This window comes from Terrapene carolina, unplaced genomic scaffold, assembly GCF_002925995.2.
Source record: "Terrapene carolina triunguis isolate 2854851 unplaced genomic scaffold, T_m_triunguis-2.0 Scaffold95, whole genome shotgun sequence".
NCBI classification, from domain to species: Eukaryota; Metazoa; Chordata; order Testudines; family Emydidae; genus Terrapene; species Terrapene triunguis.
In genome coordinates this window covers 43,164,290-43,177,639 of record NW_020664446.1, presented here as the reverse complement: position 1 = coordinate 43,177,639, position 13,350 = coordinate 43,164,290, and the positions used below count along the sequence as shown (strand labels likewise).

At 41.3% G+C, this 13,350-nt stretch overlaps 1 protein-coding gene across 2 annotated transcripts in view; it reads left to right on the top strand.

The window, feature by feature from the left end:
• The first annotated feature begins 1,217 nt into the window (after positions 1 to 1,217).
• The window catches only part of LOC113406386 (collagen alpha-1(XIII) chain-like), a 28,291-nt gene continuing 16,158 nt past the window's right edge, over positions 1,218 to 13,350 (top strand). For both annotated transcript variants that reach the window (XM_029911331.1, XM_026650989.2), the window contains exons 1-5: positions 1,218 to 1,294; positions 4,979 to 5,014; positions 7,779 to 7,832; positions 8,393 to 8,446; positions 9,149 to 9,184. In XM_029911331.1, coding sequence (XP_029767191.1) covers positions 1,235 to 1,294; positions 4,979 to 5,014; positions 7,779 to 7,832; positions 8,393 to 8,446; positions 9,149 to 9,184 — 240 coding nt within the window. In that variant the 5' untranslated portion in view covers positions 1,218 to 1,234. The remainder of the gene's footprint in view (positions 1,295 to 4,978; positions 5,015 to 7,778; positions 7,833 to 8,392; positions 8,447 to 9,148; positions 9,185 to 13,350) is intronic.

Here is a 13,350-nt window from a genome sequence, read left to right as displayed (position 1 = left end):
TAAACCACTAACCACTGCTACCACTTGTCTGAAAAACCTTTGAAAGACCCAGGCCTGGTAGTTTGTGTGGGTATATACCAAAAAGACCCAGACCAAAGAAATTCCTGAAGTTTTGGTTAGAGGTGAGGGAGGAAGGACCACACATGACCCTCCTCAAATTGCTCTGATACCTATTGGCCTGGTCCCAAAAGAAACAAGTCCAGAAAAAATTAGGTATGGAGTCTTATATTCCATCCCCTTAAGCTCCCTGATTCCTTATAGCACCTTCAGTCCTATGGCAAGTTTGTAGTGACCGGGAAGAGAATTGGCTACCCTTTGGAAGCACATGTTAGAAGTAGGAAGTCTCTTCCAAGTACATACACTAAGCCGAATAGATCTGTTTCTGGGAGAATGGGCAATGATATCAATTTTTACCAAAAAAGAAATGCTTTCTCATGATTAAGGGAAAGGTGGCAAGTATGTGTTATATATACATACTAGAGCTGTGCAAGAACTGGAATTTGCATTTCTATGAGAGTTTTGCAATTTTGAAATTTCTTCCGGTCCAGAATGGAATGAAAACAAAAAAATTGCAAAATTTCCTGTGAACCAAAATTCACATTAAAAATTGTTTCTGGTTGATCAAAAAATTTTTTTACAACATTGAAACATTTCATTCTGATTACAACTTCTTTCATTTGATATTTTATAGTATGAAATTAAAAAAAGATCAATCGTTTAGAAGCAGAAAGCCAAAATGTTCCATTCCAAAAAGTTCAACATAGAATATCACTTTAGTTCAATTTTAATTTCAAGATGAATCTTCATCAAAGGCAACACATTTCCATGAAACATATCTGCCAGAAAATTTCTGACCAGTTCTATTATATACACTTACCTTCCACCTGCTTGTCATAGATCTACTTTCTCACTAATTTCTGAACACCAGAGGGAGGGTAATATATGAGCTCTGTTCCCTATAAATTCTGTAATGAGACATTGGCCCTGATTCTTGTCTTTCCTGCACTGGTGTAAATCAGGAGTAATCCTACTGAAGTCAATTGAGCTACAGTGTTGTTCTCCAGTATGAGAGGAAAACCAGGTCCACACTGTCCAAGGTTTCTTTGGCCTCTACTACACTATCTTTGGTGCAGCTATGCCTTTGGAATGGAGAAATGTTTGTTTTAGAAGTGGTGCCATGATGGGTTTATTTTCTGATCCATTCTTCCTTCAGGGGGAAGCAGGGATTGATGGAATGAAAGGAGAGAAGGGTGTCCAGGGTGAGAAAGGAGACCGAGGTCCACTGGGATTGCCCGTAAGTCTCCAGGAAGCAAGGAGAACTTGGGAAGCCATACATAGTCCAGTCTTAGAAAGATCCCAAAATAAGAGAGACAGATAAAGATTTGATTATCTAAAATTAGAGTTAGGGACAAAAAGCTGGCCTATGAGCAGCAGTGCCTATTGGGTTTTAGTGATGGACAAGCCTCAACTGTTTTGGGCAGTTGGTTGGGATCAGCATCTGAAACTGGAGAAGCTTATCCCTTGGATCTGTAAAATTGGACTAGGAATCTCATTAGAACAGGTTCCCTCAAGTTCCTTCTGCTTTCCTGGCTGAAAATACTGTATGAACAGCTTTTCTTCTGGTCTTTTGGCACTTCTGGTTTTGGTCCTGGCCTTGAAATGCTGAGATGTGCAAAAATGAAGAGAAAACAGTTTGCTGAGCTGTTTTTAAACTGAAAAAAAGGTTTTGTTCAAGCTTTGGGGTCTTTTTAATGTATCCAATCCAGTTAATTTATCCCTGTCATTTTTGCAATAAAACTTGATGCCTTCCCAGAAGCAGTAAATATCCAATTAAGTTTCATTCTTTTCTTGTATATGTAATAAGGATATTCTATTTCAACATATTCATGTTTAAACCAGTGTTACTGTGCTGCTCAGTTACATGTTATCAAGGAAGCGCTAATGCATTTCAGTAGAGTTAAGAATCAGAGTGTGGTCGCTTTATATCAAAACCAAAGGATTTTGTAAAGAAAAGGCACAGAGTTTTACCTATTCAGAAAAAAGCACTGAAGTGAAAGCACCAAAGTACACCTTTGCTGAACCTCACACTGCCTGGAAACATTCACTGCAAAGAGCTTGTTGTGCGCACCTGTGTGATTTGTTGTTATTGGCCTTTGTGCTATCACCCAGCTCCCTTGTCCAGATAGTTTTGGCTGAAAATTGCATGTCTTTGTTTATAACAATGGTGCCAAGATGTTTAAAGCAGTGATGTGCTAAGTGACTTCAAAAATGAGGCTATGACATATGAAACTTAGTTGGGAAGCATGTTGCACAGATGGGCTGGCTTACACATTGCCTTGTCGGCTCCCACATCTACAGTTCCTTATAATACAATGCAAGTGGCAATAAATCAAGAAACAAACTTGCTCTCAGGGGAGTTATAAGAAAGCTGGAAAGCAGAAACCCTCCCAATATCACATTCACCCTCAAAAATATAACTGGCTAGTAAATGAACCACATAAAACGTAATTATTGAGCTATGCAGCCATTGACAATTAGCAAAATGTTTATTGAGATGTAGATGGATTTTATTTGCCATATTCAGAGGAAATAAGCTACATAGTCAGGACATATAAATACTCTCTTGTTAAGATATAAAGGGCCGGATCCTGCAAGTTTTCAGAATGTAGACCCCTAAATGTGGTTGAAATAATTAAGCATCTAATTAGCATCTATCGTGACAGAGATAGACCGTAGATAATGTGTTAGAAATCAATTGTTAAACCAGCACAATCCCACCAAGCTCAAATAAGGGCAAAAAATTGGACCAGAATTTGGCCCACCGACTTTAAACATTTAGACCCAGACCCACAAAGGGATCCAGAGAGAGAGTGAGTGAGAATGCCTTGTGGTGAAGGCAGGCACCTGGGAGGTGGGACACTGAGGGCCCAGTCCCCTTGTTCCAATGACCCTTTAATTATTTATTCTCAGAGGAACAGGTTCAACAGGAGAGACTGCAGGAGTCCCGCATCAGAATATCCCTTAGTTCAGTGATTAGCACACTCTCCTGAGAGGTTGGAGACATAGGTGCCGACTCCGTGGGTGCTCTGGGGCAGGAGCACCCACGGAGAAAAATTAGTGGGTGCTGAGCACCCACCAGCAGCTCCCTGTGGCCCTGCCCCACCCCCCTGCTCCAGCTCACCTCCGCCCCCACCCCCGCCTCCTCTGCGAGCGCACAGCTGCATCCTGCTTCTTCCCCCTCCCTCCCAGAACTTGCGCCGCGAAACAGCTGTTTCGTGGGGGGGGGGAGGGGGAATGTGGTGTGCAGGGGGAAGAGGCAGGGCTGGGGCGGGGATTTGGGGAAGGGATCCAATAGGGGCAGGGAGGGAGCGGATTTGGGGCGGGGACTTTGGGGAAGGGGTTGGAATGGGGGCGGGACAGTGCGAGCACCCACCAGCGCCGGAGAAAGTTGGCGCCTAGGATTTGACCAGGGGTCTCCAACCATTTCTTCCACTCAGGCAGAAAGGGCAATTGAACCTGGATCTCCCAAAACCCAGGTCAGTGCTCTGACCACTGGCTAAATATTGCAAGGTCACCACCACTAATAATAATAATTTTGAATGGGACCCAATCTGGTAGGCAGCCTCTGAGCGTACCCACCGGATCGGGCCCCATGAGTGAGATTGGCTCCTCTGCTTGTCTTCCCCTGCTTTGTGGATCACACGGGGGCTTAGATGGGACACAGGTGTTCAGCCAGCTAGACTGAGACAGCAGTGCACATACCCAGAGACAAAAACGTAGGTGCCAAGTGAGTTTAGGTGGCAGCTGAGCAGAAGTTTTGCAGACCACAGTGGAGCCTAAAAATGGGTCTAAGGCACCTAAGTACCTTTATGGAACTGGGCCTTACATATTTAAAAAACAGCTACTCTAGACAGTATTACAAATTAAAGCATTCACACTGCAATCAGGTGAATGAGATCAAAATTGAGAAATATTGTGTCAACACTATCATGTACATGTCCTCCACTTTTGATTACAAGATATCATATGTGTGTGCAAGAATTCTCCTTGATCATTAACCCGCTGTTCCTGTCTGATAATTTAATGATTGCCTAATATTAAACATATGATGTCAGAATAATACCAATGACTACACAGTGATCCTATAAACCCAACTGTCTACCAATGTAGGCATTTAGACTACCCTCATCACCATCATATCTGGATACCTAAATAATAAACCCAGGTGTATACTTCAGTGTAAGAGTCAGGCAGAGAAAGCTATCATTTAAATTAAGGATCAGCAGTGACCCTTCCAAAGTTGAAGCTAAAGCAAGATTCCCAATATAAATCTGATTTTCAGCCACTCCCAACAGCTGGCTTTACCCCCTTATCTGACTGCTAGACCATGCAGCTCTCTCTATGTGAGGCATGAGCAGTTTTGAAAATGGAATGCACATCCCCACTTAACTGATACACACTTCTAGCTGGGAACTCCCTGAGCAGTGGATGGCTCTCCAGAACCTATCAATATCTGGGTGGGTTCCAGGCACCTCGATTCCTCTCTAGTACCAGTGCTGTATTTCATTTCACCGATAATTCAATGCTGCAATGGCCAGCCTGACACTGTCATTACAAGGGTCCGCAGCTCCACTGTCACAATGCCCTTCTCCTTGCCTAGAACAGCACAAAGCAGCTTCTCCCTAGTGTGATCACTGAGTGGTACTTTGGTACAGAGTAAGAGGGAATGTTGCATTTTCAAATGTATCTTAAAGGCACTAGCCAGTATTACATGCATTCAGTGTGTCTATGTTTTCACTGGTTTCCGTGTAAGTACCATCACCTGTCCTTGAGTTCTTATTTTTTGTTTTTGTTTATTGCGAGCATATGTTTGTCTCGAGTCACTGCTTCACTCACCTCTTCCCTCCCCCTTTCCTTTTTCTCCCCTCACCTCCCACTCCTTCCTGCCTTTTTTGTAAACCCTTTCCCATCTGTTCAGGGTGCTTCAGGTTTAGACGGCAGGCCTGGACCACCGGTGAGTTCCATTTCTCCATTACCCTACATTCCTCTTCCCTGGTACTGTGATGTGTCTTGTCCATCGCACTATGCCTCATTTACATTATGACTAGCTTTCTTCTCCCTGAAGATGGAGAGGATGTCAAAATGCTAAATTTAGATATTGTTACTGAGAGGTGAAAGATCGCCCTCTTGTCACTCTCAATAATGTACTTCCATTTGGGACTAGGGGTTTTAGCCTTAATCACATCCTTTTAAACATTTTTTTACTTTATTATTTATTATTATTACCAGGATTATATTAAATGATGCCTCTGCATGAACCCATTATGCCATGTACTTCTGTCCTCATATTGTGAGCTGTCTCCGTCTTGTCTTTCCCCGTGGTAGCCTCGCTTACAGCATTGTGCAACAGCATCTCCTCAGACTTGTCTTAGACATAGTAACACCTCACTGTGTACTGTTTTCACACATACCATTTAGGACTGCATTGCAATGGGTTGCATGCACAACTCTTATTATAACCTCAAATGCACCTCTCCAGTAGGAGGAGAGGCATGTGAGAAACCTTCTGAAAAACAGCACGAGCCACCCCTTTGTGAGCACCAACACACCACACAATTTCCTGAGCTTCAGCAACTTCATAAATGCTTTTCTCAAGTCTCAAAAACCATTGGTGGAAGTTTTAACTTGAATTTTATTCATCTGGGAGGCAGTGATGTCTAGTGGCTGAGCAGGAGGCTGAGAACCAAGACTGCTAGGTTCTATCCCTCACTCTGTCATTAACTCACTGTGAGTCCTGGGGCAAGTCAGATAACCTCTCTGTGCCTAAGTTGTAAAATTAGAACAAAAATAATGATGCTAACCCAATTTTATAAAGCACTTTTGATCTTTGGATGAAAATTACTAAGGGCAAAGTATTATTATTTCTTCATAGGATGCTATATAGCCTCCAAATACAGTCAGATTTGACTTTTTCAGAGGTACTTTGATTTCCCCTTTTTCAGTGGAACAGGAATTACTGTAATTTCATTGCCCCATAACTCCCCCAAAACAGAAATTGAATGACAACTTCTAATTTGCATATTTGTTTCAAGAAATTGTATATTTACTTTTACAAATCTTCTAGATATTCCCCATGGATCTTTAGGGACTCTAGGCCTTAAACTATCTTAAAATGGAGAAAATGTATAGGTAGTTAAAATCCCCATGGTGCACTTACAGTCCCTGCATGAGTCCAGGGAATGATTTTTTTCCCTCCTTTACACTGAAGTGGTGGGTGTGTGTCATGATGAATTACTTCTCCAGGCAGTTCCTGCAAATTCTTACAAGTACAAAGTGTCCTTCTTACTCACACGAGTCATCCTACAGAAGTCAGTGGGAGTCCTTTTGTGAGTAAGGATTGCAGGATCCAACCTCTCATGATTAAACTTCCACTTCCTTTTCCTTCAATTAAAAGGATAAGCTACTGTAAAAGGTCCAGAAGGTCTCCTTTTTACATTCCTGACAGAGGTAGTTTTCCTTTCTAGCAGCTCATGAAAGAATTAAAAAATTGGAACTTGGATAGATAGCTAGTTTTTCACCAGTCCAACATAATATGATCTGATTTGGCATAGAGTTAAAAAGGTAAATGCATAAATATGTTCTGTTTAGGAAGGTGCTTTGAAATCTCCTAATCCTTTACTTAGATTTTAAAATAGCAGCATGGAGAACGTTAGATACTGTGGCAGAGAACACTCATATGACCTAAGGTTGCCAACCCTCCAGGACTGTCCTGGAGTCTCCAGGAATTAATCTTTAATTAAAGATTAATTCTTATGTCATGTGGCGAAACCTCCAGGAATATGTCCAACCAAATTGGCAACCCTAGTTATGACATGTGGTATAGGAGTCCACAAGAGGCTGAATCCAGATTCAAATGAGTGTAAATCATAAGGATTTCCACAGAAAATCTGACTTAGTTGTGTTGACTTCAAGAATGATAACACTTCTCATGGCCAAAAGGGCTATTGCCTCCGACTGTATTATTAATGCAAAAAGATAAGAATTGATTGGGTTGACTAATTAACTTACCAACGTCCAAGCAAGCTTCAATGTGGCTGAAAATGTTGGTATGAAAAAGGGAGATTGATTCTGGGCCAAAGGCTGAGCACAGAGACTGGATTTTCCCTTTACCATGACCTAGAACTTGTTGGAGTGATCTAAATGGTGAAAGGGTGGACAGAGGATTTAGGATTGAATGGGTACTCTCTCGTGTTTGCCTTTGTGTATGCGTGCATCTGCATTAGTCCATGCGGCATGGTGACCTTTCAAACTGCATGATGATCTGCCTACCAAAAAATAATGCAAATTCTATTTCATTTTTGCTCAACTGAACTCATTTGGAAAAAAGCTTAAAATGTCTACATCGCCTTTCTGCTGCTACAGGTTTCAGCTTTGCTGGGGATGCAAACTCATGGGTAAAACTACAGTCACCTAGCAAATAAAGGGGTGTCTGTCAATGTTATTTTTCAAGAAAGCCACCCCCCAAATAAAAACCAAGGCTTTGTAAAAATATACTGATCTTGTATGGCAATTTCTATGGTCCTATAATTGCATGTGAGAGTTGTTAAGAGAACCTGTCCTCATCAACCCTGAAAGCTGTAGTAATTCAAATGACTCCTTACATAATTGAATCTCCTTCTCAGCTCTGCTTTTTCCTCAAGGACCATGCTGTTTCTCAGTTGTAAAGAAGCCTGATCATGAAGAAAATGGTTTATGTGTTTTTCTCTCTAAAATTGCAGGGTACTCCAGGACCAATTGGAGCTCCAGGACCAGCAGGACCAAAAGGGGAAAGGGTAAGTTAGCTTTAAAAGACACACACACACACCCCTCCCCAACTTCTTCAAAGTTTCATGGATGGTGCCAGCTGCTACTGTTTCTGAAGTACAGTAATTGCAGCTCCTTCCAGAAGTTGGGGCTTGGCTCTTTGTGACTTTTAAGCATTTTATATTTTGGCTTTTTTCTGTACGGCAACTAGAGGTCCTGAAATGGGTGCCCCCTGCATTATTTTCAGAAGTGTTCATTTATCCATCTGTGCCCAGCCTGTTAATGGATATGTCTATACTTCAAGCTGGAAGTATGGATTACAACATGGGGAGACATACCCATTCTAGCTCTGATTGAGCTAGCCACTAGAAGTAGAGTGTAGCCGTGGTGGCACAAGTGGCAGGAGGGGCTAGCTATTCCAAGCATTTACCCTCCAAGATGCTATATACATACTTGGGCAGCTGGGACCTCCTTCTGCTCGTACCACTGCAGCTACACTCTTGTGAGTTGAACCTCCAGATCAAAGTGTATTTGTACCCCATACTGTATACAAAAATAGAAAAAAATTTCTCTTTCGTCTCTATTTTAGGGCAGTAAAGGTGACCCTGGAAATGCAGGACCAATGGGGCTAGCTGGGCTTCCTGTAAGTATTGGGGTCTCTAAATTGTCTGCTATCCATGAAGCTTTCACCTTCCAACTGCAGCATACTCTGCTGTAATGGGAGAAAATGTTCTCTTATTGACATATTAATGCCAAAGTGTAGCTGAGGAATTTGTACAAATAATGGTACATGGAAACCCTGGTTTTATTTTTCAAAGTAAGAGTCCCAGTCCCAGCGCCCTCAGTGATATTATTTAAATAATTCAAATACTTTAAAACAAATAATAGAAAAATAATTAGTCTAGCCAGCAGAACAATATAAAGAATAAAATATGTAACAGTGTAGATCCTGAATTTACTGGGTAAAGTAAGCCATGCTTAGACTATTCATGTGTTATACTAAGGTGCTATTACTGAACATATCCATTCCAAGTGTTTACTTTTCTGAACTGAGCACCAGCCTTCCAAAGGCTGACAAGACAGAATTGGGGCCCTGTTTTGGAACCCTAGTCATGCAAGTAGCCCTTCAATGGGACTATTCACATGATCAGGGTTTATTAGTGTGCTTAGCGGGTGTAGGATTGGAGTTGTAGCTTTAGATGATCACACACTATCTTTATTTTAAAATAGAAATGAAGAGGTTAGTTTATTTGCTGAGTTTTTGTCTGAAGAATTATTTTGACTGAGTAAACAAAGGGACCAGTTTGGCTGACATTTTTTTTTTCTTCTTACTGATCTATTTTAGGGTTTACAAGGCCCATCTGGTGACAAAGGAAACCGGGTAAGTCAGGAACCAAACTTCCTGCATTTGGTTACTAATGTCTTTATGTGGTGGTGGAATGGTTAATTTCTGAATTACCTGGAAAAAAAACAGATGAATTCCTACATGTTAAACCCTTATAAATCAACTTACAGTTGTGTAATTTACAGTGTGATGGCTGTAGTTTATACAATGCACCATAACCAAAGACCTCATCATTCAAACACTAAAGCATACCCGCTGTATTTTCAGAAGCGCTCAGTGGTGGCCTCTCTCTGTTCTCACTGAATGAGGCCAATGCAGAGTGCTTTTGAAAATCCTACCTTAACATGCTTAGTGAGATGTGCAGGGATGTATACCAGACAATTCCCACTAGTGGTAATAACGGTGGTATAGCTAAATCTTGTCACATGGTACTCAAATTCCCCTTGATGCAAAAAAGAATGTCAGCCACTTTATTGCAGCAAAATGTTTTCCAAAATTTCCAGAATTACATCATTTTTTCAACCAAACATGGAAATCTGGAGAAGAAATTAAATATGACTATATTAAAGAACCCGATCATGCAGTCTTAGACTCCTTACTCAGGCTTTGACTTGAATTGGTATAAGAACTGCAGAGCCAGGTCCTAAGAAAAGCAATAGATTATGTTAATTGCTGACAATCTTTTTTACATCATGTGCCTGTGTTATAAAGAAATAAACTATACCAAAGTGTACATATTTATAAGATTTTTTTATATTAGGATTATTAGTTATCTGAATCCTTTGATAACAACAATAAAGAGATACACAGCTGAGAATAGTTTATTCACTTGATAGATATAGATTCTCTTTATAAGGCTCTGATGCCATATGCAAGCATTTCAGAAATAGACTAAGCTATGATGGAATAAGTGCCAAAGCAGTAATTGTATGAGATAAATATATTTGCTGATAACATCGGGCGAGTGCTGTCTCTCCTTCCTTATCATCTGGAGTGCTCCTCTGATTCTATGTTGGACAGATTAACAATTTTGAAAAATGCACTGCCAGTCAGCATCTTAAACAAGGAGAGACTATTCCAAATTTCTTGAAATTCATGGCAGCTCCAAGGTGCTGCTACCTTTTAATCATTCCACTTCTGGTTTTGCTCTTTAACCTCCTCTTTATTTTATTAAGGTTTTTTTTTCTGAATAAGACATAAGCTTAACAGGATCTTTATTTAGACTTTTTCAGTTGGCTTTAAATCTGTATTTAGAGGATGGGTCTTTTGTTGGCTGCAGTAGGAATCAGTTTGGGTTAACGTGGCTTCATTGTTCTCCCGCACATAAAAATAACTGACGAGTGGGAAGAACAGCAACTTTCATAGATGATGAGAGGGGAGTGTCACAGTCCCCTTGAAATAAATATTTGGCTGAAATGCAACAAATGTTTTGAAACAAAAATGTTTGAGTAAACTGAGTTTGTGAATGGGCAAATACTGTAGCTTTTCAGGTCTGATCCACCAAATATATATTTTATCACTAACAATTTAATTAAGGGCTCCTCCTCAGCCCACAGTCCTTTTAACAAATTATTAAGTGGGCCACTTATTAGAGTAACTGAGGAATTAGAGTAAATTTTATTTTAAAAAATTTAAGCTTCCCGTATCAGGCTTTGTCTGATGTCCCAGTCTAATTGACATTCTTACAAATATCTCACAAGCTCCATTACGCAGAAATCTGGAGACTTCTGTGTGCTCAAATTCATTGTCAGGCCACCAAATGGTGTCTCTCATTAGCCAAACTGTTTAGTCACCAGAAGTTTGCTCTCCTTTCCCATAGCCCAGGCTTGAGCATAGGGTATGGCACTTTCATACCCATTTATGGGAGACATGCCACAGTAATGAAATGACATGGACTTCTTCAGGCACGAATGTTTTTTATTTTGATCCTCTGAGATGGACTCCCTCTGACAGGAGACCTGGAACAGAGAGCTTTAACAACTGAATTCAAACACCTGCCTTGAGTTTGATACATTTTCTTGCTGGAAAAGAAGCTGTTATTTAAAAATATTTTTAATAGTAGGTACTAGTAACAGCCATGGGCTATTAATAAGATGTATGCCCATACATTGTGATTAACACATTGAAAATAGGTTCTGAAGTGCCCACCCCATTCCCTGCAGTAATTTGACAAAAATCCCCTTCACAGGCCTTTCAGTTGCAAAAGACAGAACCCTGCCTTTTTATGCTGTGGATCTTTTCTGTGGAGCAGAGCCCTTTGTTCTTATGTCACTGTAGTATGTATAATAATAGCCTTCAAGATCCAGTGCAGTCATGAAAATAGTGTGCTATGTAACAACTGAAATGTTACTGGAACATGACAGCCTTGTGGATAACTCAACTGAAAAAGTATAAATGCTGAAAGTGTGCATTAAAGCTAAATTCTTCACTTTTTTTATAATATCTATTTTTTTCTTCTCCTGTCTGTGTGTTCGTATGTATTCCTTGCTTCTACAGGTCCACCTTTGTCCCCTTTATCCCTTCCTCCTCTTCTGCCTTTTTTCCTGGGTCCTTCCTCCTCCCTCCACTACAACCCATTCCACGTTTTCTCCTGGATTATCCTCTCTCTGTTCCAGTGTTTGATCCTGGGTGATTTCTCCTAGTTACCTCTCCTATCCCATCCATTTCTTTTGTCAGCTTGTAATTTATTTTGTCTAAAACCTTTTACTTTTCTTTTTTCTTTTTTTTTTTAAATCTATACCTGTGCTGCCTGATTTTATTGCACCTTCTAATCCTTACCATCTAGACACTAAATAAAATTCCCTCTTCAGCCATCCCACTTCCATTGTATCCTCAGCAGCTTTGAAAAGTTCTGCTCTTTTTAAAATATAATTAATATGAAGATATTTTGTATATATATTTTCTTGTAAATATCAAGGCCTATCCTGATGTTGACCTGCGCTTAGAATTTTTATTTAATTCAGTGTGAACTGAGGGTGAAATTTACCCTGTGCAGAGGGCCAGCGGGAGACCTGCTCACTATTTAAGATCCACTTATGCCCTGTTTTTACACAGGCTTTATGCTGGCCCTCTGCACAGGGATGCATTTCATTCTGTGGGTGTGATTCTTTTCTCACGGACCCCAATGTAAATCAGGAGTAACTCCACTGAAGTCAGTGGAGTGACACTGACTTAAACCAATTTTATACCAGAGAAAACTCAGACCCTCTCTGCACAAAACAACGGCACTATCAGGCTAATTCATTTGCTAAAATTAAAGCTGTGACAGATACAGACCTACCTTTATTAATCAAGAAAGAGAGATTTTTTAAAAGTACAGCATTTAAATAAAGCAGTGGAAAATGCTTACGTAAAACATATGGTATTTTAAAAATCATTTAAGAGAATGCATTTAAAATTACTTGTTATATTATTATAAACCAGAAATATTTTTGGGGGAAGGACAAGGAGAAGTATAAAGGAAAACAAGTGTAAAACTCATTAATTGGTAATTAGGTCCAAGGATGTGACAAAACAGGAGAGCCAGACTTGGAATCAAGCGGCCAGTATCTTGTTCCTTGGGTCAGTGGAGCTAAGAAGTGACACACTTGGGCTCCTGAGCCAGGCTTAGGACCACTCAGTGTTCAAACATCTCCTAGTCCGGGGGGACCAACCTGAGCCTGAAAAGGAGCCAGAATTTACCAATGTACATTGCCAAAGAGCCACAATAATACATCAGCAGCCCCCCCATCAGCTCCCTCTCCCCACCCCCGCCGCTCCCAGTGACCGGCAGCCCCGCCGATCAGTGCCTCCCCCTCCCTCCCCGTACCTCTCGATCAGCTGTTTCCTGGCATGCAGGAGGCTCTGGGGGCGAAGGGGGAGGAACGAGGGCATGGCAGGCTCAGGGGAGGGGGCGGGAAGGGGTGGAGTGGGGGCAGGGCCTGTGGCAGAGCCAGGGTTTGAGCAATGAGCTCCCCCCGGCACATTAGAAAGTTGGCGCCTGTAGCTCCAGCCCCAGAGTCGGTGCCTATACAAGGAGCCGCATATTAACTTCTGAAGAGCCGCATGTGGCTCCGGAGTCACAGGTTGGCCACCCCTGTCCTAGCCAGTCTGCGGAGTGGTATTAGGTGTCACTCTCCTGGCTGGAGGAGTCCCCAGTGCAATCCCATCTACAAAGTTCAGGGGGCTGACAGTTCATTTAATGCAATGGTGGGGTCAGAATC